Here is a 27,773-nt window from a genome sequence, read left to right as displayed (position 1 = left end):
TCTTCCCCTCAATGAGCTTCTCATCCAAGACCCGTCTTGCTCATTTTTGATTTCACAGCCCTCAGGGCAGGCTGGGCTCAGGGTGTTTGGTCAGGAACTAACTGCTCATTGCCCTCATTCCTGTGGTTTATCAGCTCCTGTGGTCAAAGTGTTGGTGGAGTAAGCTCAGATCCACTCTCCTGAAATCGGGTTTGGCTCTCCCTATATTCCATGGGCCACAGTTGCCATGGTTTTTGCAGATGCCAGCTCTTCACGTCCCTTCATGTGTCTCATCTTGTGAGTTGCATGGTCCAGGGTCTCAGCTGGGTTTGTCTTTCAGGTCCTTCTGCACAGACTTTGTGGCTGGCCTGGTGAAGTGGCTGGACCTGTCTGAAGCCGTCTTGCCTACCATGACTGCTTTTGCCAGTGGTCTGGGAGGCGAAGGAGCAGACGTGTTTGCTCAGGTGTTGTTGAAAGACCCCATCCTGAAGGATGACCCACTGGTGATCACTCAGGTACACCCACTGCCCAGGTAGCAGCTGCTGGGGAAAGTAGGCATCTTCCCTTCAGAGTCAGCCTGAATATCACTTCTAGTTGTGTGTGGGGAGTTCAAAGATTAAATATTGCATCATAACATCTGATGATATGATGATCATAGCTAGTGTTGAATTATCATTATTGAATATTTACTATTGATTTATTACTTAAACAGTGCTTCTTATATGCTAGTACCTTTACTCACATGAGCTCATTTAATTCTCAAAGTCATTTTATTAGGTATGTAAAGTAATCATCCCCATTTTATAGACGAGTAAATTGAGGCACAGAGAGGTTTAGTAACTTGTTCAAGGTCACACAGCTGATTTGAACCTTGGCCATCTGACTCCAAGGCCCATGCTCCTGACCATTAAGCTGCGGTGCCTCTTTTTGGAAGCATCTGCTCTGCTGTGTGTCCTTGGGCATGTCACTCACCTGCTCTGTGTGCATTTGAAGCAGGCAGATGCTTGACCCAGGCTCTCGGTGCCAACAGAGCAGATTTAAAACAGCCCTTCCCCGCCCTCATCTGACTCCCTGAAATTCTTATACATGTTGGTTATGTGCTTGCTTGTTTGTCTGGCTTGCCACTCAAATGTGGGGCAAAGGTGTTTTGTCTGCCTTGTTTTCCCACCGATTGTTAAGAGTCAGTAAATATATGTCCAATGAGCAGGCTGGTTACATATCAACCTATTGCTAATTCCTGTTACTTTTCCCTCAGGACCTTCTGAGCTTCTCACTCAAGGATGGTGAGTTGATGGTTTCTAAGTTCTGTAAATCGTGGGCGCGTGTCTGCACCTCAGCCAGGGAAGCCAGGGCTGGATGTTGCCCCTATGGTCCCATGCTGTGGCCTTTTCAGTGCAAGAAAGGAGAAGGAAGCCAATAGCACAGGGGCCTGGGGAGCTCTCCTTTCACGCCAAGCGCCAGTGGCGTGATGCTTCTTGCGGTTTTACTGATTCCTCACCACACCCTCCGGTCTCACCTTCTCAGTAGCTCTGGAGCCTGGCTCTTGCCCTCCGAGATCTATTCTGCTGACATCAGGGATAAGGAACACAGAATTGAAAATGACATTCCAACAGCCTCCGCACCATGTAATAAAGGGACGTTTCAGGGACTTCCCTTGTGGTTCAGTGGTTAAGAATTGGCCTTGTGATGGAGGGGACATGTCTTCAATCCCTGGTCAGGGAACTAAGATTCCACATGCCATGAGGCAGCTAAGCCCACTCGCCATAACTGGAGAGCCTGCACACCTCAACGGAAGTCCCCACGTGCCACGACTAAGACCAACTCAGCCAAATAAACACTTTTTAAAAATAGAAGTTTCCCTGAGTCCCCACCGAAACTCCGGCTCGTGGAGGATTGCAAGGGTGAGAAGAGGAGGAAGGAGAACAGAATTTCACGAGTAGGTGTAGTACACACAGGAGCCTGGGCAGGAGAGAGCGCTCAGAGGAGGGCCACAGGGCCTGGAGCCGCGCAAGCTCTGCACGTCCACAGGGTCCTGGGCGGTTCCCGTGGCGCTTACAGTCTGAGAAGTGCAGCTCTGAAGCTCAAAGCCCAGCCCTTTTCCAGCCACGCGAAAGTTTTAACTCCGTATCTCAGCGCTGAATGGGAATCACCCAAGGGTGATCTGGCCCAGCCCCTACTTTCAGCGGGGCACAGCCTGCACTAACACGTCTTCTTGTAAAAAAAGATTATTTATTTATTTTGGCTGCACTGGGAGACCTGGGTTCAGTCCTTGGGTCAGGAAGATCCCCTAGAGGAGGGGATGGCAACCCACTCCAGTATTCTTGCCTGGAGAATCCCCAGGAACAGAGGAGCCTGGCGGTCGCAAAGAGTCAGACATGGCTGAGCGCAGCACAGCCCAGCACTGGGTCTTACCTGGGGCTCTCAGGATCTTCGCTGCACGGGGGCGTCTTAGTTGCAGCATGCAGGATCTGATTCCGCAACCAGGGGTCGAACGCAGGCCCCCTGCACTGGGAGCACAGGCTCTTACCCACTGGCCCACCAGGGCAGGCCCTGAAGAAACGCTTCTGTTTAGCTGATCGGCCTCGTGGCTGAGCCGTGGTCTGAGGACGTGGTGGGGTCGGTCTGAGAGTCCTCAGCGGAATCCTTTTATTTTTGCAAACTGCAATGAGGGAAGAGTAATAATATTCAATTGTCCTGGACGCTCTTGGCATGAGGGGTGGTTTACTGGGAGGTCTGGGGCACAGGTTTCTGGAGAACAAGGTAGCCGATCAGCGTACGCACACACGCACACACACACACACATGCTCACGTGATCGTCATGATAACACACACACACACACACACACACACACACACACACACACACGGTCACGTGATCATCATGATAACAGACACACACACACACACGCGCACGTGATCATCATGATAACGGACACACACACACACACACACACTCACGTGATCGTCATGATAACGGCAGAGCACCGGGTCCCGAGCCCTTGCTGTGAGCCCAGGTGACTGCTGGGGGCCATGCAGACTTGGAGTCCTCCCTGCCCCCTGAGGGGTGCTGGGGGCCTTTGTTCCCATCTTGCGGGTCAGGGTCCTCTTGGATGAGACTCATATTTCCAGCAACTGAGCCCCCGAGAGGGGAAGGGACTTTCCCGGAAGCACACAGTGGCAGCTGGCCTTCTGGTAGGAATGAGGTCTCCGGCCTCCTGGGCCAGCTGTCTGTCCCACGGCCTTATCATGAGGGGAAGCAGCTCCTGTCTGTGCCGGACTCTCCCTTCCGTCTCCCAGAGCCACGTGTATCCTAGCCCGCCACCTGCCCGCACCTGCCAATCACAGCCCTTCTGAGGGCCCGTGAGCACCCAGGACACTTTATCTCACCACCCTTTGCTGTGGGTGATGTTGGCCGGGCTCTCACAGAATAGAGTGGGTTTGAAGTGCCCTGTCTGTAATATCATTGTCTGGTACTTGTAGGCAGCCTCTAAACTGGCATTCAGTTCAGTTCAGTTCAGTTCAGTCACTCAGTCGTGTCCAACTCTTTGTGACCCCATCAACTGCAGCACACCAGGCCTCCCTGTCCATCACCAACTCCCGGAGTTTACTCAGACTGATGTACATCGAGTCGGTGATGCCATCCAACCATCGCATCCTCTGTCATCCCCTTCTCCTCCTACCCTCAATCTTTCCCACCATCAGGGTCTTTTCAAATGAGTCAGTTATTTGCATCAGGGGGCCAAAGCATTGGAGCTTCAGACTGGCATTGCCTTTTAAATTTCTCTTGAGAGTAACCACCACTTGCTAAGAACCTGTTCATGCTGGTGACTGTACCTGGCCCTTGTCAAACATTGTTTCACGGCATCCTCATCCTACATCCTTTCAGACATTCCCACTTCACGGATGAGCAAACTGAGGCTCAGAGAGGTAAAGTAACTGTCCTAAGCTGTTAAGTGGCAGAGCCGAGATTCTAAAATAAGTGCTGTTAACAAAAACCTTCTCAGATTTTACCCCTGGGAGTTGGAGGCATGCAGAGGCATCCCCACGGGAATATAATAAACCCTCTTGTCTGTGCCGGCTTCCCAGGTGGCACAGCAGTAGAGAACCTGCTTGCCAAGACAGGAGACTCAGGAGATGCAGAGTCAATCCCTGAGTCGGGAGGGTCCCCTGGGGGAGGAGATGGCAACCCCCTCCAGTATTCTTGCCTGGAAAATTCCGTGGACAGAGAGGTCCATGGGGTCACAAAGAGTCAGAGGCGACTCGGCAACTGAGCACGCATGTCTAAAGCATACCAGTCTCTGGCAGCATCTGCGGGGTGCCTTTGGTTTGTCTCAAAGCCCCTCCAGATGCTGGCGTCTACAAATAGGAGCAGGGTCAGTGACACACCAGGACTCCCCGTGGGAGCAGGTGGAAGAGCTCAAAAGTTCCCCAGAAGGCAGAGGTACCCTCAAACCATCCAGATGGCCCTCATCGGACACAGGTGGGCCTCGGAGAGATGGCGGGTTCAGCTCCAACCCACCACAATGAAGCAAGTCACATGACTACTTGTGGTTTCTTGGTGCATCTAAAAGTTATATTTACACTATACTGTAGCCTAATAAGTATATAATAACACCATGTCTAAAATGGAGTGACAAAGAGTCAGACACGACTGAGCGACTGAACTGAACTGAAAAAATTCAATGGACAAACTTTAATTTTAAAATGCTGTTGGAAAAAAATGGCACTGATACACGCTGGATGCAGGGTTGCCATAGACCTTCAATTTGTAAAAAACAAACAAGAAACCAACAAATAAAACAGCACATTGTCGGCTGTCAGGGTAAAGCGGAAGCCTGTGGTTGAGAAAATGACGCCCACGGTGGTGGTGGCTACTGTTGTCATGTCCAGCTCTGTCCTTATTAATGAAGAACCAAGGACCAAGATGACAGAGGATGAGGTGGCTGGATGGCATCACCGACTCCATGGACATGAGTTTGAGCAAGCTCCAGGAGTTGGTGATAGACAGGGAAGCCTGGCGTGCTGCGGTCCATGGAGTTGCAAAGAGTCGGACACGACTGAGCGACTGAACTGAGCTGAAGGAGCAAGACCTGGGAGCGTTGGGGGATCTGCCTGCCTGGTGTTAAAATTCATTGGCAAGTTGCTGAGTGTCTCTGCCTCAGTTTCCTTGGGCATCGGATGGGAACCACAGTACTCTTTCCCTCATAGGGCGGTGGTGAGGATTGAGTGAAATAACCCAGGTCAAGTGCTGAGAACAGAGGGGGCACACAGGACGCGGGCCCTGAGTGCTGCAGGGCCGTGGTGGTCGTGGGGAAAGGGGAAACTCCTGCGAACCAGGAAACCTGGACTCTCATCCTGTCTCCAAGACACTTGTGATGTCAACTCACCTAACTTCTCTGAACTTCAATTGCAAATACAAAGAGGCGAGAGCTCAGTGCTACTTCAAAGCAAAACAAAACTGTCTTTGGTCCTAAGAACACAGTCAAGGATCTTATGAGGAGAAGGTCAGTGTCATAGTTGGGCCAGTTGTTCAAGGCCTTTCTTGTAAGCGCCATGAGGGTAGGGCTGTTGTCTGGCTTCTTCACCGTTGTTTCCAAGCGTCTGCAATGCTGATGGACAGATGGTAGACATTTAGTGTTTGTTGGCTGGATGGAGGGATAGTAGAGTGGATGGATAGAAGGAAGAATGGATGGCCTTTCCTTAGACCACACACTTAGACACTAGCAAGGTGGTTTGTCTGAACTGTAGGGTTAAGCCACCTTTTTCTGCAGAGACCGAGGGGGCAGGACAGGCAGCACAGAGGAAAGCTGTCTGTCTGTGTGGCTGCGTTTCTCTCTGGGTGTGAGGCAGGGTGATTAGTCACGGAATCAGCCCAAGGAATCAACACGAAAAGCTGCATGTCTCAGAACTTCCTGGAAGGTTGACCTTTACTGACGATGCTGGGATCTTAGTCACAGAACGACGCCGTCTTGGCAGCAGTAGGGTGGAATTTCTTTGCACACTAACCATTTTCTTCTCCTCACCCAGTAACAACCCACGAAGCCTCTGGCCCACCTCGCTGGAAGAATAAGCCTTTTATGTGTTGAAGGTTAATCTGAATCTGAGCTCACTAAGCCGGGTTTTCACAGCGGCGGCGCTGCAGACTTTGGGGACTGGATAATTCTTTGTTGTGGGGCCCCACTGTGTCTTGTGGGAGATTTAGCCACATCCCTGGCCTCTTCTCACAGGATGCCAATAGCACTCCCTGACTTGGGACAACCAGAAATGTTTCCATACTTTACCAGATGTTCTTGGGGTGGGGGTGGGGGGCGCAGAATCGTCCCCAGTGGAGAACCATTGGCCCAGGACCCACAGTGTGGCCAGGTGGGGCTGGTTTACTAGTAGGTGGTGGTCTTTATACGTGACCTAGGAACGTCCCTGGTGGTCCAGTGGTTAAGAACCCACCTTGCAATGCAGGACTCGTGGGTTCAATCCCTAGTCTTGGAACTAAGATCCCACATGCTGCAGGGCAACTGAGCCCACACCCAGCAGCTAGAGAGGCCATGTGATGCCTCAGAGACCCTGAATGCCGCAACTAAGGTGCGATGCAGCCTACACAAATAAACAAACAGATAAAAGTTACCCGGTTGCTCTCCTGGGTCGTGCACACAGATGGTGAACGACTGCATTGTATAATATATAATCCCTTAGATCAACTGCTAGAATAGATAACTGTTATCTCCATTGAGAGGAAATTAGGCTCAGGAGGTTAGGTAACCAGAGGTGAAATTTCAAAATAAGTTTCAAATTCCATTTAAGGCAACGAGTCTCATGGTGAATTATGAGCCGGAGACATAACTGAATCATGGTTCTCGCCCTCTGTACCCTGAATCCAAAGATAGCATTGGCTCCGGGCGCTGGGACCCAAGGAGGTGCAGCTGCAGGAGACAGAACCACCTTCACTGTAAACTCAGCTCCGCTCTCTGACCCTGTCTTTATGACTGAACTGCAAAGCTGACCTCGCCGATGAATCAGAAAAGCCTGAGCGGTCATCTTCGATTGTGTTGGAATGCACACATTATCACCTGGTGGCCAGGGTCTCCGTCAGGATTCTCAAGATTCGGCAAGCTTGTTAGCAGTATTGAACTGATTCACCCGTTCAGCCACTAAGAACTGAGCCCCACTGTGCGTGCCAAGCGTCTGCTGGGCGCCGGGAGGAATTCTCCCTAGGGCCGATGCTCATGGAGTGCCTGCGGTGGGCCAGCCTTGAGCAGAGAGGTTTATAATTTGCTTCAACCCCTCACCCACACTGGGAGGTAGATGATGCTGCCCCTGCCCCCTCATTGTACTGACGAGGCCCTGGCGGCCCAGAAAGGGAAACCTGCTGCCTGAGGTCACACCGCTGGGGAGAAGGAGGGCAGGAGTTGAAGCCGGGCATTGTGGTTCCAGAGTCTACTCCTATCTTTGGCCTTGCAGCATGTGGGATCTTAGTTCCCCAACCCGGGATCGAACCCATGCCCCTGGCAGTGGAAGCTAGGAGTCTTAACCACTGGACCTGCCAGGAAAGATGCCCAGTGTGCACTCTTGACTGGTGTTCTCCTTCCCACGAGAGGATGAAATGATAGAGCCCTCGTCCTTAGAGCTGCCTTTAAGGGGACTCGATGAGGCCAGAATCAAGAGCGAGCACCCCATGTGGCAGGGTCTGGAGGAGCAGCCAGACAGGCTGGCATCTAAGAAGGTGGAGCTGGAGGAAGGTCTCAGAAGAGCCCCCTAGGCTCCCACGACCACTGGCCTTGAACTATGTTTGTTGCCACCGAGCGTCCTTCATTGTCCCCCCAAGAACGAGCCGAGAATAGGCAGGAGTCATACCAGGAACCATCTGAGGTCAAGTCCTGCCCTGAGTCAGGGTGCATCTTAGAACCCAGCACCCAGTGTGGGGGCCCGGGGGGCATGGGACTGGAGGTAGGTGTGGTTACTTTGTATGAAAAAAATTCACTGAGGGTGGAACTGGGTATTAATATTCAGAATGCTATGTAACATGTACAATTAGAAAAGTTAGGGGGAGGCCTTCCGTGGTGGTCCAGTGGCTAGGAATCCACGCTCCCAATGTAGGGGGACTGGATTCGATCCCTGATCAAGGAAACGCGATCCTATATGCCGGATGCCACAGCTAAGACTCAGCGCAAGTAAATAAATAAATAGAAAACAAGAAGAGAAGAGTTGGGGGAGTTCCCTGTCAGTTCAGTGGCTAGGACTCAGCGCTTTCACTGCTGGGACCCAGATTCAACCCCTGGTTGGAAAACTAAGACCCCTCAAGCCACATGGCACAGCGAGAAGAAGAAAAAGAAAAATTGGTCCATCGAGGGATGGCAGTGCAGTGGGCTGGGTAAGTGGTTGTGTGAACGTGGCCTGAGAGTGACTTCGGACCCGAAGGGAGCGGTGAGACAGGTCCCCAGGCTGACTCAGCAGCTCACAGCCTCACGCCAGCAGTCCTTGCTTCCTAGCATCTAAGGAGCTAGGAAACACGACAGTTTATCATGAAAAGGGTCCTGTCAGCCACCCTTTCTTGACCACAGTCCGTGGGGTGGCAGAGAGTTGAACAAGATGAAGTGACTAACACTTTCACTTTCCAGCCACCTATATCTGAGGACTAATTTATAGAGCCACGTTGTGGCTCAGATGGTGAAGAATCCGCCTGCAGTTCAGGAGACCTCGGTTCGATCCCTGGGTCGGGAGGATACCCTGGAGAAGGGAATGGCAACCCACTCCAGTGTTCTTGCCTGGAAAATCCCATGGACAGACGAGCCTGGTGGGTTATAATCTATGGGGTCACAGAGAGTCCGACATGACTGGGCGACTAACACTTTCGCTTTCATACTTGACCACTTACTGCATCCTAGGTGCTGGCCAGGTTCATCACATGTGTCTTCTCATTGCATCTCAACAAAAGCCAGATTAAAAAGATAGTCTTGCCCCCATGGTACAGATGAGGAAACTGAGGCTCAGAGAGGTCAAGAAACTTGTCTGAAGCCATTTAGCTCTAAAGGTAATCAGATGAACCTTCAAATGCCAGTCTTCGTGGCAACTGCCTGAGTTTCTGCCTGAGTTCATTTCCTTTGGTCTTGAGGGCAGCACCACCCCCCCTCCAAGGGAAGGGCTTGGCAGTGGTCTCTTTCCAAAGGTCTGGGATGCTGCTGCTCTCCACGGGGAGGCAAGGTCAACCCCAGGCTGGTCACTGCAGCTCCCGGACTCAGAGCCATGCTGGGAGCAGGGGCTGGTTCAGTGCCTGGCGGTGGGGGTTGTCCTGCTGAGGGTGTACCCCCGAGGAGGCGCCTGTGGCTATGCAGGGAAGGTGGGGCTTATGGTGCCTGAGATGCACCTGGCATTGAGTGCCACGCTCCATGGGTGCTGTTCACCCTTTAATGCACAGCACAGTGTTAGACGGTGAAGTTCAAAGTACAGTAGCTTCTCTGTTGAGATAAGGGTGAGAGAAGGAGCCCAGGGGTGTGAGTTTTAACCCTGGGTCTGTCCGGACACCCTGGGTGACTTTGGACTTGTCCCTTGCTCCTCCTAGGCCAGAGGGACCAACTGGACTCCAAGGGTGGAGACTGGGGTGGCAATGGGGCTGCCCAGCAGCTGAAGGCTGGTGTTACTCCGGCTTGGCTCAGGGCAGAGTTCGTGTCCCCCTCCAAGATTTTCCAGAGAATAGACTGCCCGGGTGCGGGGTCATTTATATGTGTGCCTGTGGCCCATAGCCTCGGGCTCTGCCTGGGATGGTATTGTTCAGTCGCTAAGTCACGTCTGACTCTGCAGCCCCATGGGCTGCAGCATGCCAGGCTTCCCTGTCCTTGACTGTCACCTGGAGTTTGCTCAGATTCATGTCCATTGAGTCCGTGATGCCATCCAACCATCTATTCATCTACCACACCCTTCCCCTTTTGCCTTCAGACTTTTTCCCAGCATCAGGGTCTTTTCCAAGGAGTCAGTTTTTCGCATCAGGTGGACAAAGTATTGGGGCTTCAGCTTCAGCCTCAGTCCTTCCAATGAATATTCAAGACTGATTTCCTTTAGGATGGACTGGTTTGATCTCCTTGCCATCCAAGGGACTCTCAAGAGTCTTCTCCAACACCCCAGTTCAAAAGCATCAATTCTTCATCACTCAGCTTTCTTTATGGTCCAACTCTCACATCCATACATGACCACTGGAAAAACGCTTGCTTTGACCAGACAGAACTTTGTTGGCAAAGTAATGTCTCTACTTTTTAATATGCTGTCTACGTTTGTCGTAGCTTTTCTTCCAAGGAGCAGGTGTCTCTTAATTTCACAATTGGGGAGATTAGCAGTCACGACTGCAAACCTGTCGGGTGGCACCCAGCATTTTTAGGAGCACCGCAGATGCTGGTTTCTGTCCCTGCAGAGGTCGCAGGAGAAGGAGTCTTCATCATACTGCTGCTTCTAGGCATGAGAGCCCCAGACCTTCTGAGATCAGGGGTTTGCTAGTTAGAACAAGTGCAAAGGCCCTGGGGCAGGAATGAGCTTGTCTTCTTGGTGGGACAAACCCTGGTGTGTGAAATAGGGACCAGTAGAAAGTGAGGTGGGAGAGGGTGGTAGGAAGGGGTCAGATGGTGTACAGCCTTGCAGACCATGGGGGAAAATGTGGATTTTATTCCAAGTGCATTGTGGAGTTTCAAGTAGGGGAAGAGAACCTCCCACATTTGTGACTTTTATCTTTCAAGCTCTATGTGGCAAGTAGAGTGTGGGGGCAAGGGTGAAAGTGAGGTGGCTGGTGGAGCGCTGTGGCTGTCCCGGTGGCCGTGACAGCAGAGGTGGGGAGCTGCGCTCAGACTCAGGTTACGTTTTGGAGGGGCAGCTGTCAGTATTACCTGGTAGCCTGGGTGTCAGGAGAAGGGCAACAAGAAAAGTCAAGAACGATGCCCAGGCTTTTGGCCTGAGCCCCAGCTTGGGCTCTTCCTTGAGACAGGATGGATTGGCCCGTAAGGAGTCAGTCAGTTGCCTGGCAAGTTGCCCTGGGTAGCCCGGGATTCCTGCCCACCGCCCCCCCACCACTCACCACCTGCCTGAAGTAGAAACTCAGCTCCAAGTCCAGCAGTCTGGCTGTCAAGGTCCTTGATATGACCCTTCCACGAGGCTGACATTCCAGAGTCCCTTGCTCAAGAATACCTTGGAAGCTTTTAATCACCTGGCACCTGGCACTTTATATTCCAGAAACTGAATCACAGCAACCTTGACCAGTGCAGTCTGAATTAATGGCTGATTATCATCACCAGCAATTAATCACCATGGCCAAGGCTTATTAATTTCCACAGCTCTGTCATGACCTACGTTCAATGGTCTGTGATCCTAGGAGGGAGCAGGGAGCTCCCTTATTCTTGGAACATCAGCTGATCAGTAACCCCAAGACGTGACCTGCTGTTTCCCAGCATGCAGCCAGATCTGCATCCAGGGAGGCAGCTGAGGGCAGTGGGACAAGTGCTGCCAGACTGCAGCTCGCTCTGAGGCTCCTCGTTCCGGGGAAGACTGCAGAGCTACCACACAGCATTGCAGACGCCCAGCAGAGGAGGCTGGTTCTGCAGTGTTCGTAGAGGGCTCCTCGTGGGCCCAGAGTCCTCTGCCTGGAACTTTGTGAGATGACTCTCACAATTTCTACTTCTACCTGAGCGAAGGCAAATGACCCCTACCTGGGTCATTAACTGAACATTTATTCTTTACATCGGGTGCTCTCCTTATAAGGACTAGAGAACACACAGGTTTATACATACAGGCTTTATACTTCACGGGGGGAGACAAAACAAAAGTAAATGATGTCAGACTTGGGCAAGCTCTGTGTGGAACAATATACAAGGCTGAGGGGTAGAGTGATGTGTGTCGGGGTCAGGAAAGCCACTCTGAGGAGGCATTGGAACAGAGACTTGAAGGAGGAGAAGGAGACCCACAATATCAGGGGAACAAGCCTCCCAAGTAGTGGAAACAGCCCAAGAGCAAAGGCCCTGTAGCAGGAACATTCTAGAAGGTGAGGTCATGGAGTGGGCGAGGGGCCTAGTAGTCAGTGTGGAATGGGATTTGGTTTTAATCATGACATCACCTCCTTAAACAGCTTTGGGATGTGAGCATTTGATCTTTGCTAATTTGGCCAGTGAAAAACGCCACCTTGCTTCTGGTTCACATTTGTAATAGTTACCCACTGCTCTGCCCCAGAAGCTGTGCTTCTGTTAAATGGACCGCTGTCAGGGGGCCCTGCGTCTGGGACGTGTCTCGGGTTTGGGTCTCATCCATCGTACTGCAGTGAACATCTCTGTGCCTGGGAGCTGAACTGACCCCTACTCTTTCTCTCTCTCGAGGACACTACGATGCTCGGGCTCGCGTCCTCATCTGCCACATGGCCTCCCTCCTCCGAGCGCCCTTGGAGGAGCTGGACCTCCTGGAAGAGACCTTCCTCGAGAGCCTGAAGGAAACCAAAGAGGAGGACTCTGAGTAAGGGAGCCTGGTGGCCCTGGTCCCCCCATCGGGAATAGAGGCCTTCCACTTCTGAGATAGCAGAGTCCAGTCTGCCCCTCCTCTCGCCTGTCTGGAATCTCGGATTTCCACTCCAGTGGACTTCCACCCATTGAGAGACCCTGAATGGAGAATCCCGGTGCAGCCCAGACTTGCTGGTGACCTTAGCACGTCACTTGCCCTCTCTGGCCTCCACCCTCGTTTGTAGGAGAGGGGGATCGAGCGGATGATCACTCAGAGCCCTGAGTCTGTGCCTTTAACAGCCTGTGGCCCTGACAGTCCACCGCGCATCAGCTCTTATGACACCCTTGTCCGTGGGTCAGAGTGGCCGGGCTTCTGACACCTGTTTACTTTTTGACCTTGGACAGGTGGCCCCCCTTTCTCTAAGCTGTAATATTCTTATCTGTAGAATAGAAATGAGAATAACACCCTCCTAGGGTCGTTCTGGAAAACACACACAACTGTTACCAAGTGCTTGGCGCAGGGCTGGCACACGGCAAGGGTTCCAAACCCAGAGTCCTTACCTTCCCCACACGCCCCCACGCCTGCCAAGGCTGATGGGCTTTGCTCTCTGTGTGGTCAGGTGTGTGTCGAGGGAGATTTTCCTGGCAAACTTGGCCAGAGCTCAGCTGTTTGTCAAGCACCCTACGCAGGATCTGATCCCAGAGTAATAGATCAGTCCCAGTCACAGCCTAACTGCATGCTCCTTGCAGCCAGGCACATCTCCTAGCCTTGAGTTTTGTTCAGCCATGAAGGCTTTCTTTGAGCAGCCAGACTATGCCAGTTCAACCCAGCTGAGAATTTAGCTTTGAAGCCAAGCTCAGAACTAGATCCGCCCTGCCCCCGCCCCGGGTTTGTAGGGCAAAGGGAGGGGGTTGTTTCCTTGAGAAAGAAGGAAAGTTAATCTGTCGAAATAACCCCAAAATAGCCTTGTTTTGACTCCCAGAGCTGTGTCAGTAAAGAAAGACCTGGACCCAGGCCAGTGACCATAGTCACAAGGGCTGCCCAGAACCTTTGGATGTGTTGGACATTTGTACCATTTCAAGTATGTCTTGAAATGAAAGAAACTCTTGAGGATTGTTTGGAAATCTGTTGTCAGAAAGAAACGTATTACCCAGAGGTTCTGTTCCAAGAATACCAGTCATGCCAGATCAGGAGCTGTGAAACAGCCCACCTCTGCCACTTACCAGCCATGCGATCCTAGGCAAGTTAATTAATTTCTCTGAGCCTCAGTTTCCTCACATGCAAATGGGGATAATAATAGCACCCTCTTCAAAGGGTTCGTGTGGGGCTTAAGTGAAGTTTCCATATGTACAGTGCTTCGAGCAGGCCTTGCAGAGTTGTGTGTGTGTGTGTTCAGTTGCCAAGTCGTGTCTGACTCTTTGTGACCCCACGCACTATAGCCTGCCAGGCTCCTCTGTTCATAGGGATTCTCCTGGCAAGAATACTAGAGGGGGTTGCCATGCCCTCTTCCTCCAGGGGATCTTCATGACCCAGGGATTGAACCCATGTCTCCTACATCTCCTGCGTTGGCCTGGGAAGCTCTGCACAAAGTTACTTGTTGATAAATGTCAACATTTGCTAACATACCAAAAGAATTGATGCTTTCGAATTGTGCTGAAGAAGACTCTTGAGAGTCCCCTGGACAGCAAGGAGATCAAACCAGTTCATCCTTAAGGAAATCAACTCTGAATATTCATTGGAAGGACAGATGCTGAAGCTGAAGCTCCAATCCTCCGGCTACCTAGTACGAAGAGCCGACTCACTGGAAAAGACCCTGATGCTGGGAATGATTGAGGGCGGGAGGAGAAAGGGACGACAGAGGATGAGATGGTTGGATGGCGTCACCAACTCAATAGACATGAGTTTGAGCAGGCTCAGGGAGGTGGTGAAGGACAGGGAGGCCTGGCGCGCTGCAGTCTGTGGGGTTGCAAAGAGTCGGACACAACTTGGAGACTGAGCAGCAACTTTGGTGTTATTTCAGTGTGGGGCCACCTTGGGGAAATACTCCACAGGTGTCATTTTTGAAACTAAATTTTAGGAACTTTGGTGACCTTTAGTTTCCATCTGTGCTCTCTGAAAGAATCTGGGACCCAGGGAAAGCCCAGGGACTGGTCAGCCAAGCAGCCTGGTTCTCTGACTCTGCTGCCGAGTCTTTGTGGCCCTGGGCCCACTGCTTTCCCTCTGGCATCAGCACCCGTGTTTCCACCTGTCCAAGAAGAGGATCGAATTGCGTGTAGGTGTCCTTCACCCCTGAGGTTTTGTGTTTCTGCAAGGTGAGCTTCTTGGCACCCCGGGGCGATCCTTTGCAGCTGGGGTTCAGGGTGCGATGCCCCGCCTCTCTGTTCTCGGGGCCTGTCTGAGCCCTGCGGCCATGCGAGCCGCCCCTCCTGGCTGGGGGACTTCACCTCTCTGTGCCTGAGTGTCTTCGTCTCTAGCACAGGGATAGTGACCGTATCTTCGTCATAGGGCTGTCCAGAGGGTTAAATTAATTCATTCTTATCAAAAGCTTGGAACAGTCCCTGGCACGTAGTAAACAGTGAATGCCAGGCTGCAGGTTGATGCCGAGCCCATCACAATAACGAGCCCATCACATCTAACCTTTACTGAGTGCTCTCTAGATGCCGGCACAAGATACCGGCTAGTTGGATTTTCACTGCAGTCCCCTGAGGCTTTGGCAGAGGAAGGAACGGAAGATCAGAGGGTGACATCACTCGCCCAGGGTGCCAGGTGATTGGAGACACCGTCCGATTCAGCTTCCTTATCCAGTCTGAACGTCACTCACCGCATCCCCTCCGGGCGTGGCTGGGTACCCCCAGTTTGCTCCTTAGTTCTGAAGAAGCCAACAAAGATCATTCTTCTATGGGCTTTCTGAGCTTTTACTCAGAATGTATCTCTAGACTCCCCAGAGATAAGCACCCCCTCTCTGTTGACTGGAGAAAGTGATTAAAAAAAATAAAGAAAGAAAAGGGTGGACTTCCCTGGTGCTACGGTGGATAAGAATCCACCAGCCAACGTAGCGGTCACGGGTTCTGTCCTCGGTGTGGGAAGATTGCATGTGCTGCGGAGCGCCTAAGCCCGTGTGCCTCATGCAGCCCGTGTGCCTCACTGAGCCCCCTCCAGGGCCCTAGAGCCGCAGGTACCGCGTAGCTACTGAAGCCAGTGCCCCTAGAACCTCGCACCTGGGGTCCGCAGCAAGGGAAGCCGCTGCAGTGAGAGGCTGCGCCCCGCATCTGGAGAGTAGCCCCCCACTCTCCGAAACTAGAGAAAGCCCGCTCGCAGCAATGAAGACCCAGCGCAGTCATAAAGAAATAATTCTGGAAAAAAACGAGAAGGGTGACCATGAGGACAGAAAAGGGGAAGGAGCCCCCTCTCACGGGAGATAAGGTGGCCGTGAGGGAAATTTCTCTGTGGGGCCGTGAGATGAGCAGTGTGGTTGTCTGCTCCTCACAAGGTAGCTGTGACTTCAGCCTGGGATTTAGCCCTAATCTGCATTTTTGGCTTCAGCCTCTGACAGCTCAGTTGGTAAAGAAACCACTGGCAATGCAGGAGACCTGGGTTCGATCCCTGGGCTGGGAAGATCCCCTGGAGAAGGGAAAGGCTACCCACTCCAGTATTCCGGCCTGGAGAATTCCATGGATCGTATAGTCCATGGGGTTGCAAAGAGTCGGAGACAACTGAGCAACTTTCGCTTCTGTCTTTGGGAGGCTGGCCTGAACTCCAGCTCAAGGTCACTTCCGGCATCCCAGGTTGTGAGTGTGGCCAGTGGCTCTGTGATGGCACGGATGGCCATGGCGCCTCACCAGCAGGCAAAGTCAGGAATAGGAACAAGGCTTCGTTTGGATTTAACATCGTGCTCTGAATCATCACTTCCCAGTATGGGAGCATCGTAGATGTGACTCACAGCCAGTATCTCCTCTTGTTTAAATTCAGTCAGGCAGGCACCTCCCTGGGATTTGTTCTAAAGAAAGTTTCATTCTTGATGGTGAATGGCCTGAACTCTGGCTAAATATTTTATTTAGCCAAAATGTTTGTGCCCTCTGGTTTTCATAGACATGGACGATGAGCAGGGGACTAGATCACTGCAGTGAGATGTTCACCTCCAAATCTTTTTTTCCGAAGAGCATCTTCTGAGCCCCATCCGAGTGCCAGTCCCAGGGCCAGCCACTGAGGGTGGAGTGCGGGAAAGGTTTGATCTGTGTCCTGAAGGTTCACCCCTGCGACTCTCAGACTTGAGATAACCAGAGAGCTTGTTGCAAGTAGTTTCCTCACCCGGGAAGTAGGGCTTTTAACAACTCCCCACTGGAGATCTGATGTGGTTGATCCAGAGCCCACCCTTTGAAAATCAACGGTCTAGAATTCCACACTAATACAGTACAGAGGGTTAGGAAAGTTTGGAGTAGGAGCAGATAGGCAACCTTGAGGCCCAGGGCAGGCTTCCTGGAGGAGACGACTCTGGGAAGGTGAGTAATGTGTTTATCCAGACAAAGAAAGGTGAGAAGGTCCTTGGCGGCCAAGGGGCAGCAGGAGCGCAGGACTGAGGCTTAGGAGGTGTGCCTGCAGGCAGTTTAGTGTTTCTGGAGGGTAAAGTGGACTGATGAACCATGAGGCTGTGAGGAGGGCAGGGGCAGGTCACGGGGGCCTGAGTGTCCTGTTGGAGAGGTGACCCATCCTCAAGGCAGAGGAGGAGCCAGGAGGGAGGGAGAAACTGGGGCAGACGGTCACGGTTATATTATCCTCCTGCTTGACGTTGGTCACCTTCTGGGGCTATCATCTTTTCCAGTCCCAAAGTGAGAAAACTGAAGCTCAGAAAACTCAGGTGAGCTGGTGAGCTCCTGGAGAGCAGGGCTGAAACCTTTCTGCCCCCAGTTAGCAGACTGTTTGCCAGGCAGCGACTGTTGAACCAGATACTGCTGGTCGGTCTGCAGAGCCAGCTGCTCGTGGCCCCTGCGTGTTCCTCTTGTATGTTCTCCCAGCAGCTGGAATTCCTCCTCAGGCCTTGAACTCTGCTGAAAGCAGCTCATTTCCAGCCTTCCCATTTGCCCCAGATGGTGCCAGCAGTTCAGGGCCAAAGTATATCTCCAGCCTGTGTTGAGGAAAGTATCGTAACCGTGGAAAGAACGATGAGAGCTATAAACACACTGAATCACTACAGCTTGCCAGTCACTGTGTGTGGACTCTCCTTTAGCCCCCCCCAGTACCGCTGGGAATTCAGGGCTATTATTATCCCCTCTTCATGAATGAGGAAACTCAGACAGGATGAGTTATTTGTACCTAATCCCGAGGTTAGTAAGAGGCTCTGTCCATCAGGATAGGCTAGGTTTTGCTGTGGTAACAAATGACCTCCGTGTGTCAGCAAGAAAAAGGTGCATTTCTTTCAGGTCAGCTGTGGCTTTAGTCCACACTGTCCTGGTCCTAGGATGACAGAGTGATCTTGGTCAACATTGTTGCTGGTCTCGGGGCAGAGCAGAAGGGGACTTAGCAGGAAGTGGCACAGATCCCTACCCCCTACTGGCCAAAGCGGGTCATGGGGCCACTCAGCTCAGCAGGGCAGAGAAGGATCATTTTTCCTTAGGGGGGACCAGCGCAGGGCTTAAGCAAACATCTGGAGAGCGGTGATGGCCCACCACAGCAGAAGGAGGCTCCAAACCTAGTTTGCAGGGTTTGAAACCTGACTGCAGAACCCAGGCCCTTCATCACCATCGTGTGATGATCGATGCGTGTGGTTCAACCTCTTCCCGAACATCTGAGGGCGTGTGTTTCAGTCGTGGAGAACTGGTTTCCGCTCAGTAGTGAAGCAACCGAGAAGAGCTGGGCTGTACCCCCTGGAGGAGCTTAGGGGACAGTTGGTTTAGGTGAGCGGGCCGATAACCAAAATACACAGCAGGTCTCTGAATGCCCATCTCAAATCCCACTTCTCCTCGCTAACTGGAGGATTAACTGTGTTGCTATTACATGTGGTTCAAGAGGCATGAGGTGGGAAGGAAACAGTTCTGATTGAGGACCGCGTGAGCCTGTTTGCCGACACACATAAGTACCTGCCCACTGTCCACGCTCCGTAAAAGTCTGTTGATCGAAGGCATGAATTAAATTAAATGTAGTCCACACTGTCTTGGTTCTGGGTCCCAGGATGATAGAGTGATCTTGGTCAACGGTGTTGCTGGTCTCAGGACAGAGCAGGAGGAGACTTAGCAGGAGACTTAAATTCCTCAGTGAATTTAAAAATCTTTACAAACCAGCAGCCTCAGGAGGGAGCATTCTTATCCCCCTTTTTACCAAAGGGCGGACTGAATTTCGGGAGATGGAGCTTCGTGGGAGCAGCCTCCGTTTGGGTCCCCACATGCAGGGCCAGCTCTCAGGCTGTTTGCCAGACATACCCTGAGCTTATCCCCACTGCCGCTCAGAAGCCGGGGACGCTTATCCCCAAACTTGTCTGTGATACGCGGACAATAAAAAGGAAAACTGCTTCTGGGATAAGATAAGCCATTCGAAGTGCAAAGCACAGTGGCAGTCATGTTAAAAGTCCTCAATAAATATTAACCCTTCTTTCATTATCACCGTCATCTGCCATCGCTCCAGCACTGAGTTGTTGTCCAAACTCCAGGTTCAGTTCAGAGTTCACCCTGGTAATCTCTGCACCGCCCCCTGCCCCCATCTCCCGTCCTGCTCCCTGTTGCCCCAAAGCACCACGGGCCCAACGTCAGACAGGAAAGTTGGCCTTCGAGATGGGAAGGATTCTCAGGAGTCACCTGACCCCAGTTTCCATCACTGCTTGTCACATTCAAATTTCAAGTCCAGATGGTTCTAGCTGTTGCCCCAAAGCCAAGGTCTTCAGCACAGACATTTCTCTAACTCATGTCTGAAAGGATTATTCTCAAGGAAAATTGCTTTCCAAACATCACAGAGGGAGATAGGCGCAGATGGCAGAGTGCGGGGTGGGGAAGGGAAGAGCGAGGTGATGGAGTCTGTAATTATCTGGTACTCATCCCAAGTCCATCTGTGTAAAGATACCTTTGTGCTTCTTTTGCTGTTATTGTTATTACTTCTTTGTCTTTTCATTATTCAAATTGCAACCCTGTTAGGACGGATCGACTCGGTAAGTAGCATATCCCACATACTGGGTTTTTAGAACCTTTTCAGCTTTTTAAGACCGTCAATGATGGATGGGCCTGGGGTAACCTTGGTACCTCGCTCTGCATGATAGAGCCCACGGCACGGATGTTAGTTTGGGGGGTTGGGGAGGAGGGGTGGTGTCAATGTTGCCCAGGCACGATTGGCCCTAGAGAGCAACCTCTTCTCCCGCAGGACGGCCGAGGCATCCCGGAAGAAGAAGGAGAACAGGAGGAAGTGGAAGCGCTACCTGCTGATAGGCCTGGCGACCGTGGGAGGCGGGACGGTGATTGGTAAGATGGGCTGGTGACACATGGCCGGGCCGGGCGAGGGTGGGAACGGGCTCGAGGGCGCAGGATGGACTGCTTGCTCACTTGCATGTTAAAAGTCCTTTGTTCTCTCCCACTAGCTCTGGGGAGAAACTCAGACTGCTTGCCGCAGCTCACGCGCTCCTGTGTGGTCTGGGTCCCCCGCACACCGCTGCCTCCCAGCCGCCTGCTCGAGCCATCCGGTGCTTCGGCGGCACCGCTAGGCCTTCCCCCGCATCCCTTCGCTTGGTGTCCACTGCAGGGGGATCAGCTGGGGGGGCTGCCTCCCCACCACCACGTGCAGAGGCAGTGTGTTCACTTGTATGTCGGGAGGCCATGCGTTCACGCCCCCACGTCCCCCGTATGGGTGGTTGTCCTTGCAGGCGTCACCGGGGGCCTGGCCGCTCCTCTCGTCGCAGCCGGGGCCGCCACCGTCATCGGCAGCGCCGGGGCCGCGGCTCTGGGCTCAGCAGCCGGCATCGCCATCATGACCTCGCTGTTCGGCGCAGCTGGAGCCGGCCTGACAGGTGAGGCTCCAGAGGAACGGCGGCTGAGAGGGGTCTGCGGCCGGGTGGCCCAGCCCCATAAGGGACACGCCCAGATTCTCACCAGGGGGACTCCCTGGGAGACGGGGGAGAAGGATGTGGCTTTCCTCTTCTCTGAGTTCTAGAACTTGCGTCAGGCCTCCGCACAGGTCAGGGGAAAGGCCGAGGTTGGGAAACTGCCCCCAGCGTAGACTCTCTAGGGAGGGTCGTCCGGGACCTCTTGTTGCCATTCAGGAAGTTTCCAGGCGGGCTGCCTCAGAGATGCTGGAGCTTCCCGTGTGAGAGACACATGGCTACTTTTCATCCACCAGCATCACCTGGGCGGGGGCAGGGGGGGAGTCTTTCCAAGTCACGTGTGTCAGCAGGCCCCTCATCACAGTTTCCTGTTCCTCTCCCCAGGCGGCCTGTAGCTTCCCACATTAAGAATCTTGGTTATGGGAGCTTCCCTGGTGGTCCAGTGGTTAAGAACTTTGCCTTCCAATGCAGGGGGTAAGGGTTTGATGCCTGGTCCAAGAGCGAAGATCCCATGTGCCTTGTGGCCAAAAACACCATAATAAAACAGAAGCAGTATGGTAACAAGTTAAATAAAGACTTTAAAGATGGTCCACATTTTAAAAAATCTTAAAAAATCTTGGTCAGCTCACACCGCTATTACTAAGATGGGTGCACTCCACTCCTGAAGTCCATGGGCAGGAAAAAGATATAGTACCCACCAAATCAGGACAGAGTGTTGTTTATAAACTTGGGCTCTGAGTTTCAACCTCAGCTCTGCCACTCGGGGGCTCTCCAGCCTTTGGAAGCCTCTTACTCTCATCTGTAATTAGGGACAATCATGGCACCGTTAATGAGTTCAAAAATGAGATGGTTGTTGTGGAGCAGGGTGTGAGTGTGTGAGCACACGGAGCCACGCTGACCAGCATTCCCCAGGGCCCCCAGTCACCCCATCCTCATTTTTGTACCTGGGCCTTTAGGATACAAGATGAAGAAGCGTGTTGGCGCCATTGAGGAGTTCGCGTTTCTGCCCCTGACGGAGGGCAGGCAGCTGCACATCACCATTGCCATCACGGGATGGCTGGCATCCGGAAAATACCGTGAGGACCGGGGGCAGAGAAGGGTGGGGACTGGGTGGGTGCTAGCTGAGCTGGGTCTGCTGCTGTGGGCCAGTGTGTGTCTCTAGGGGGGCGGGTAGGAGAGTCCCATTTTTCAGAGGAGGAGACTGAGGCTCAGAGTGGTGAGATAACTTCATCCCATAGCCTTCCCATCCATCCATCATCTGTTTGTCTACCCACGCATCCACATGCATCTGTCCATCTGCCCGTCCATCCATCTACCCATCCATCATCCATCCATCCATTCGTCTATCTATCCATCATCCATATAACCATCCATCTATCTACCCACCCATCCACATCCATCTGTCCATCTATCCATCCATCCATCTACCCATCCATCATCCATCCATCTGTCTATCTATCCATCCATCTATCTACCCACCCATCCACATCCATCTGTCCATCTGCCCATCCATCCATCTACCCATCCATCATCCATCCATCCATTCATCTATCTATCCATCCATCCATCCATCATCCATATAACCATCCACCCATTTATCTACCCACTCATCCACATCCATCTGTCCATCTACCCATCTGTCATACATCCATCCATCCATCTACCCACCCATCCACATCCATCATCCATCTCTCCATCTATCCATCATCCCATCTATCCATCCATCTATCCATCATCCATCTACCCATCCATCCGTTCATTTATCCATCCATCCACGCACACATCCACCATCAGGCCATCCTTTCAGCAGGCTTCACAGAGCACACTCTCCAGACGCTGAGCCAGGCCCTAGGAGTTCCGTGCTGAGCAGCAGTCATGGCCTCTGCTCCCAGGGAACGTGTGGTCCAAGGCAGGAGACAGACGACTGGGCAGAGAATGTTTGTGCATGGCACAACAGGGGGAGCACAGAGTGTTTCTGGGGAGGGAGGGAAAAGTCACTAGAGGTAGCTTTTTAGGCAGGGACCAGCTGGGAATTAGCCAGGTAAAGAAAGAAAGCAGTGAATACCAAGTGAAAGGGCAGCGTGTCGAGAGGCCTGGTGGTGTAAAAGGAGCACAGGATGGCTGGAGCAGGGAGCTGGACGACAGGAGTTTGGGTGGGGCCAAATCACGCAGGAGCCGGTGAGCTGTGGCCGGGAGTTTGGACTTCTCAGAACAAAAGGAGGTTAGCAGAGGACTTTTAGCACGTAAGCGAGAAATCAGTATATCTTGGCTGTGTGACCTCAGGCCATTTACTTAACCTGTCTGTGCCTTGCCTGTCTCATTTGCGAGGCAAAGCAGATTATCCTCGCCTTTGAGGGTACTCACAAAGATGGAACAAGGTGACCTGTAGGAGGTTTTCAGTGACATTCCACAAGCATTACTTAGTTCCCTTTGCTGCTGTAATTTGAACATGTGTGATCTGGGGGACTTCCAGCCAGGGTCGCCCTGAGGAGTAAAAGTCCAAGGTCTGCTTCCTGCTGGCTCACTGTGCAGGTGCTCATGTGAGGCTCGACAAACAGGTCGTCATCCAGGGAGCGAGCAGGGTGGGGCCGGGAGGTGGGAGCATCCCACCCAGATACGCTCAGAGCCTGGTGGGTTCCCAGGGGGAAGCCACAGTTCTTCTGAATGACATAGCAGGAAGCAGGCGAGAAAATGCCCAGGCTCTGTTGAGAGGCTTTCCTGGGCCCCAGAGTCTTACTGGTGAGGCTCACCCCGGCCAGTCCTTGCACGGCAGCCTCTGGCATTGGCAGCACCTAGCACCCTGAGTCAGGCACTTCACCCACACACTAGGAGCCTGATGTACATTACCTCCCGTGACCCTCTGAGGCAGAGCTTTTCTTTCCCTGATCTGGATGAAGAGGAAACCTAGAGGGGTCACATGGCGGGCAGGTGGCACCCAGGATTCCACCCCGGGCCTCCTGACCCAGGGTTCACGGGCTCCTCTTCGTCTGTTTCATGGTCCTCTCTGTGCTATGGAAAGAGCACGATAGGAAGGAAGGACGAAGAGTCTAAGGGAAGGAATTTGCAGCTCTCACCAGTGTGAAAAGCAAATCTCTTATGGTTTTTTACCCCCTGGGTGAGTTGGCTCCAGGTCAAAGTCAAGCTCATCTGGGGCGGGTGGGGGCAGGGAGGGGAGAAGATTGTCTTCAGTGCTCTCCTGCAGCAGCCTCGTGCAGTGTGCAACCCAGGCCGAGGGAGCAGTTATAAGAAATGCAGCCGAACTAGACGAAGTTCTGGCTTCCTTCCACCTGTGATGGGGACAAACGGGGTTTCTGGGTCTGCCCCTTTGTTAAACAGTATTGTGTGTAGTCACGGTAATGGCCTAGTAGCTTGCCGCTGAGCCAGGCATTCTGCACACATTGGCTCACGTAGGCCTTCACGTTGAGCCACAAAGATGGGCATCATTAGCACCCCCATTTTACAGATGAGGAAACCGAGGCTGATAAGGGCTCCCCAGAGTGGCCTTGCTAGTCAGGGACTAAGGCCTGGCTCACCCGCTTCCTGTCTGGCTCTGTGGCCCATGTTCTTGGCCACAGGGTGAGAGAATGCAGGAGAGCGCTTTATGGTTTACATAATGCTTTCACGCAGCCTGTCATGTGACCCCCATGACCCTCGTTTGTCAGATGCCTGCTTTCCATTCTGACACCTGCAGAACCCGAGGCTCAGAAGGGCAGTGTGTCCTGCTGCGAGCCTTGGGACCAGCAAGCTGCCCAGCTGGGTCCAAAGCCTGGGCCAGCATCACAGCCCACCACGCACACACATGCACACACACACACGCGCACATATTCACACACATGTACGCACATGTGCATGCACATACACACATGTGTGCACAAATACATGCCTGCACACGTGTACACACTTACACACCTACGTGTACACACTGTTATGTAATATGTGTACACACATGTGTGCATGCATACGTGTATATACATGTGCAGACACATACATGCACACACATACACATGCAGATATTTGCGCACATGTACACGTGTGTGCACATACGTGTTTACACATGCATGCATGTATACACATGTGTGCACAAATGCATGTCCGCGCACATGTACAAACTTACATGCCTACATGTGCACGCCGTTATGTAATACATGTACACACATGCATACATGTATATACACATGCAGGCACATACATGCATGCACACACAATCTGCCCACATCCTCTCCCAGGGCTGGCCTCCTTCCCCTCCGTAACTAGAGACAGTTAATCCCTGAGCTGCTGCAGAGCTCTGCATGGGTCCCTGCAGAGAGGGGGAGCAGCCCCGCAGGGGTCTTTGTCAGCAGAAACCCCCCAGGTAGGGACGAGGGCTTTGGGTCAGGCAGGTCAAGGCGCCTGGCTGAGCTGGAACCCAGAGGCAGTGGGAAGCTGCCTCCTCCCTTCTTTCATTCATCCTGCTTTCATGAAACTTTGCAAATCGAGCATTTGGCAGACAGGCTTCAAGAGAGACAGACACCAGATGAGGCAAAAATAAATGGATAATCGTAGGCCATGGTGAGAACTCAGGGCAAGAAAGCGCAGGATGTGTGAGACCCATCAGAGGGCCAGAGGGGATTCCCTGGAGATGAGGCAAGCGAACTGGAAGCTCATAGAAAAATAAGGATGGAAGGTCACTTGGGCCACAGGCGGAGACGCACAGGGCTCTTCCGTGCTCCCACGGCCCACAAACCAGCAACTCCGTGAGGTTTGCACGGTCCTCTCCCTCCCTGGGCTGAGGGCTCATCTGGGTGGCTCAGTCTTCGGCGTTGTAAAATAATATAAAATTATCCCCTGTAATTGTGGGGCTCCATTTCCCAAGCTACGTCGAGGATTAAATCAGAGAGTTCCATGAGAAACCCCTCAGAGCGGAGCTGCCCAGCACCTGGTACCTGCTCACTGCACGTTTCCTGCCGTGATCGGGGTCTGTAACCTCAGGGTCAGGCTCCAGGCCTGGCGTAGTCAAGGTCCCCGGTTAATGTCTGTGTAGGGATGAAACAGAACAAAGGGATGGAATCAAAAGCATGTGTTTCCAAAGGGTAACATGACGAACAGTGAGGCTGTGAGGAAGGCAAGGGCCAGGTCACGGGGGGCCTGAGTGTCCTGCTGGAGGGGGCCGCTACCCTCAAGGCCGAGGGAGGACCAGGAAAGGGGAGGGATGCCAGCGTCGTAGTTATCTTCTCCTGCTTGGCGCTGGGCACGTGTTGCTCTCATCACCCTCCCATTTCCAGTCCCTCGGTGAGAAAATTCAGGCTCAGCAAAGGGGGGGGAGCCAGGGAGCTCATGGCAGAGCTGGCCTCAAAGCCCTCTGCCCGCAGTTTGCAGAGCATTCCCCAGGAGGTGTGAACGCGATGCAACTGGTTCAGGGAGCGAGCCCGTGTGGCCCGTGTGTTCCTCTGTAGGCCCTCAGCCACTTGATGGCAGAGTTACTGCAGAGAACGAGGCAAGAGCCCCTTACATGCATCATCACTGGAATACTTAATTCTTATAGCTACTCAGTGAGAGGAGATAAGTAGTGATCTCCCCACTGGACTGCTCCGCAGAGCGAGGCTCACCCGGGGGTAGGGGCCCCCAGCGCTCAAGGTCACCAACAACCTTGCTGAGGAACGCAGGAACTGGGTCTCACCCCAGCCCGCCCGCTCACAGGGCAGCCGCGTGCTCCATCCGGGAGCACACCTGCTCTGCTGTCAGCTGCTGCCCGTGGGCAGGGGTGGTCCTCCCGCCTCCCCCACAAGGGTGGGTGGGCCTCTGTCCCTGCCTCTCAGGGAAAGTGGGGGCCCCCTCCAGCCCAGACAGGAGAGACCCCACCTGCCCGCGCTCTCCCCAGGCACCTTCAACGCCCCCTGGGCTGCCCTGGCCCGCAGCCGTGAGCAGTACTGCCTGGCCTGGGAGGCCAAGTACCTGATGGAGCTCGGCAACGCCCTGGAGACCATCCTCAGCGGCCTTGCCAACGTGGTGGCCCAGGAGGCTCTGAAGTACACGGTCTTGTCTGGTGAGCCTCCCCTCCCCCGCCAGCGGCATGCCCACCACTCCCAAGCCACACTGGTCCTGGGCCTTTGCCTGCCTGAGGCCCCCAGGGAGTCAGGCACTGTGCCAGTCCCTCGGTGACCCTGTCTGTGACATGGTTATCATGGTCTTCATAGGGAGGAAATAGGTAAACAGCCCATCACATTATCACCTGGTGTATCAGTTAGTAGCTGCTGTGTAACAAGCCACCCCATAACCCAGTGACCTAAAATAGCGGTCATTTATCACAGCGGCTCAGGAGTGCTGCAGCTTCCTGTGGCTGATCTTTGCTGGCCTGCTCATGCATCTGTGTGTCAGCTGGCCACCCACCGATGTGGCTTTGTCTGGGGCGACCAGGGTGACCGGGCTCTGCCCCGTTTGTCTCTCCTCCCCTCCTGGGGTTGCAGGCTAGCCCACACCCCCAGGAGAAGTGCGCCAAAGGCACAAGTCCATTTCAGGCCTCTCGTCCAGCAGCATCTCATTGGCCAAAGCAAGTCACGTGATGGAGCCTGGTGTGGATGGGCAGGGGGCAGAGGCGGGGTTATGGGCAAAGTGGGAGGGATTCAGGGTGGCGTGACGTACTGGGGCCATCTCTGGAATCTCACCCCTGGCAGATGTTTGAACCTAAGAGATCTAGTCCACGTGTCAGAAATGCGTGAGCTTCCGTTTTTTTCTGTACTATTGAGCAGTTTGACAGCACTTGGCAAACATACAGACCCCAAGTTAGAGACTGCAGGCATTCACTCAGGCATCCACTAGCCAACTAGTCACTTCCCCAGAAGGACCCCCCACCCTCACCCCGACTGCCTTCATCACCAGTACCCCTGCTCCCCAGGCATCGTGGCCGCCCTGACCTGGCCCGCCTCACTCCTCAGTGTCGCCAACGTCATTGACAACCCCTGGGGCGTGTGCCTCCATCGATCGGCGGAGGTCGGCAAGCACCTGGCCCACATTCTGCTCTCCCGGCAGCAGGTACCCCGGGACTGGCTAGAGCAGAGGTGGGAGGGAGCGGGGGAGCTGACTGGTGGGCGGACGTCATCCCTAAGATGAGCCCATGTGGGGGTAGCTCGGTGGCTTTAAAGGGTCTGCACTGCTCCTTCAGCTCAAGTCACGAAAGTGTCCTAGGAGGACTGCCCTGGCTTAAGGCTCTGCGCTTCCACTGCAGGGGGCCCAGGTTCCATCCCTGGTTGGGCAGCGAAGGTCCTGAATCATGTATGGTGTGTCCGCCCCCTGCAAAAGTGTATCATGGGATGGGCCAGTAAGAATTACAGGCTGTGCCTCTCTAACA

General features: G+C 53.2%; 1 protein-coding gene across 7 annotated transcripts in view; it reads left to right on the top strand.

Annotated features, from left to right (window-relative positions):
• The window catches only part of TMCO4 (transmembrane and coiled-coil domains 4), a 110,325-nt gene that overhangs the window by 34,422 nt on the left and 48,130 nt on the right, over positions 1 to 27,773 (top strand). For all 7 annotated transcript variants that reach the window (XM_065929954.1, XM_065929955.1, XM_065929952.1 and 4 more), the window contains 8 exons: positions 320 to 494; positions 1,235 to 1,262; positions 12,318 to 12,450; positions 19,777 to 19,874; positions 20,273 to 20,416; positions 21,406 to 21,525; positions 26,307 to 26,471; positions 27,321 to 27,457. In XM_065929954.1, the coding sequence (XP_065786026.1) occupies positions 320 to 494; positions 1,235 to 1,262; positions 12,318 to 12,450; positions 19,777 to 19,874; positions 20,273 to 20,416; positions 21,406 to 21,525; positions 26,307 to 26,471; positions 27,321 to 27,457 (1,000 nt within the window). The remainder of the gene's footprint in view (positions 1 to 319; positions 495 to 1,234; positions 1,263 to 12,317; positions 12,451 to 19,776; positions 19,875 to 20,272; positions 20,417 to 21,405; positions 21,526 to 26,306; positions 26,472 to 27,320; positions 27,458 to 27,773) is intronic.

The sequence above is a fragment of the Muntiacus reevesi genome, chromosome 3, assembly GCF_963930625.1.
Source record: "Muntiacus reevesi chromosome 3, mMunRee1.1, whole genome shotgun sequence".
In the NCBI taxonomy this organism is placed as follows: domain Eukaryota; kingdom Metazoa; phylum Chordata; class Mammalia; order Artiodactyla; family Cervidae; genus Muntiacus; species Muntiacus reevesi.
The sequence above is the reverse complement of the archived record's forward strand: the minus strand, read 5'-3'. Positions and strand labels throughout refer to the sequence as shown.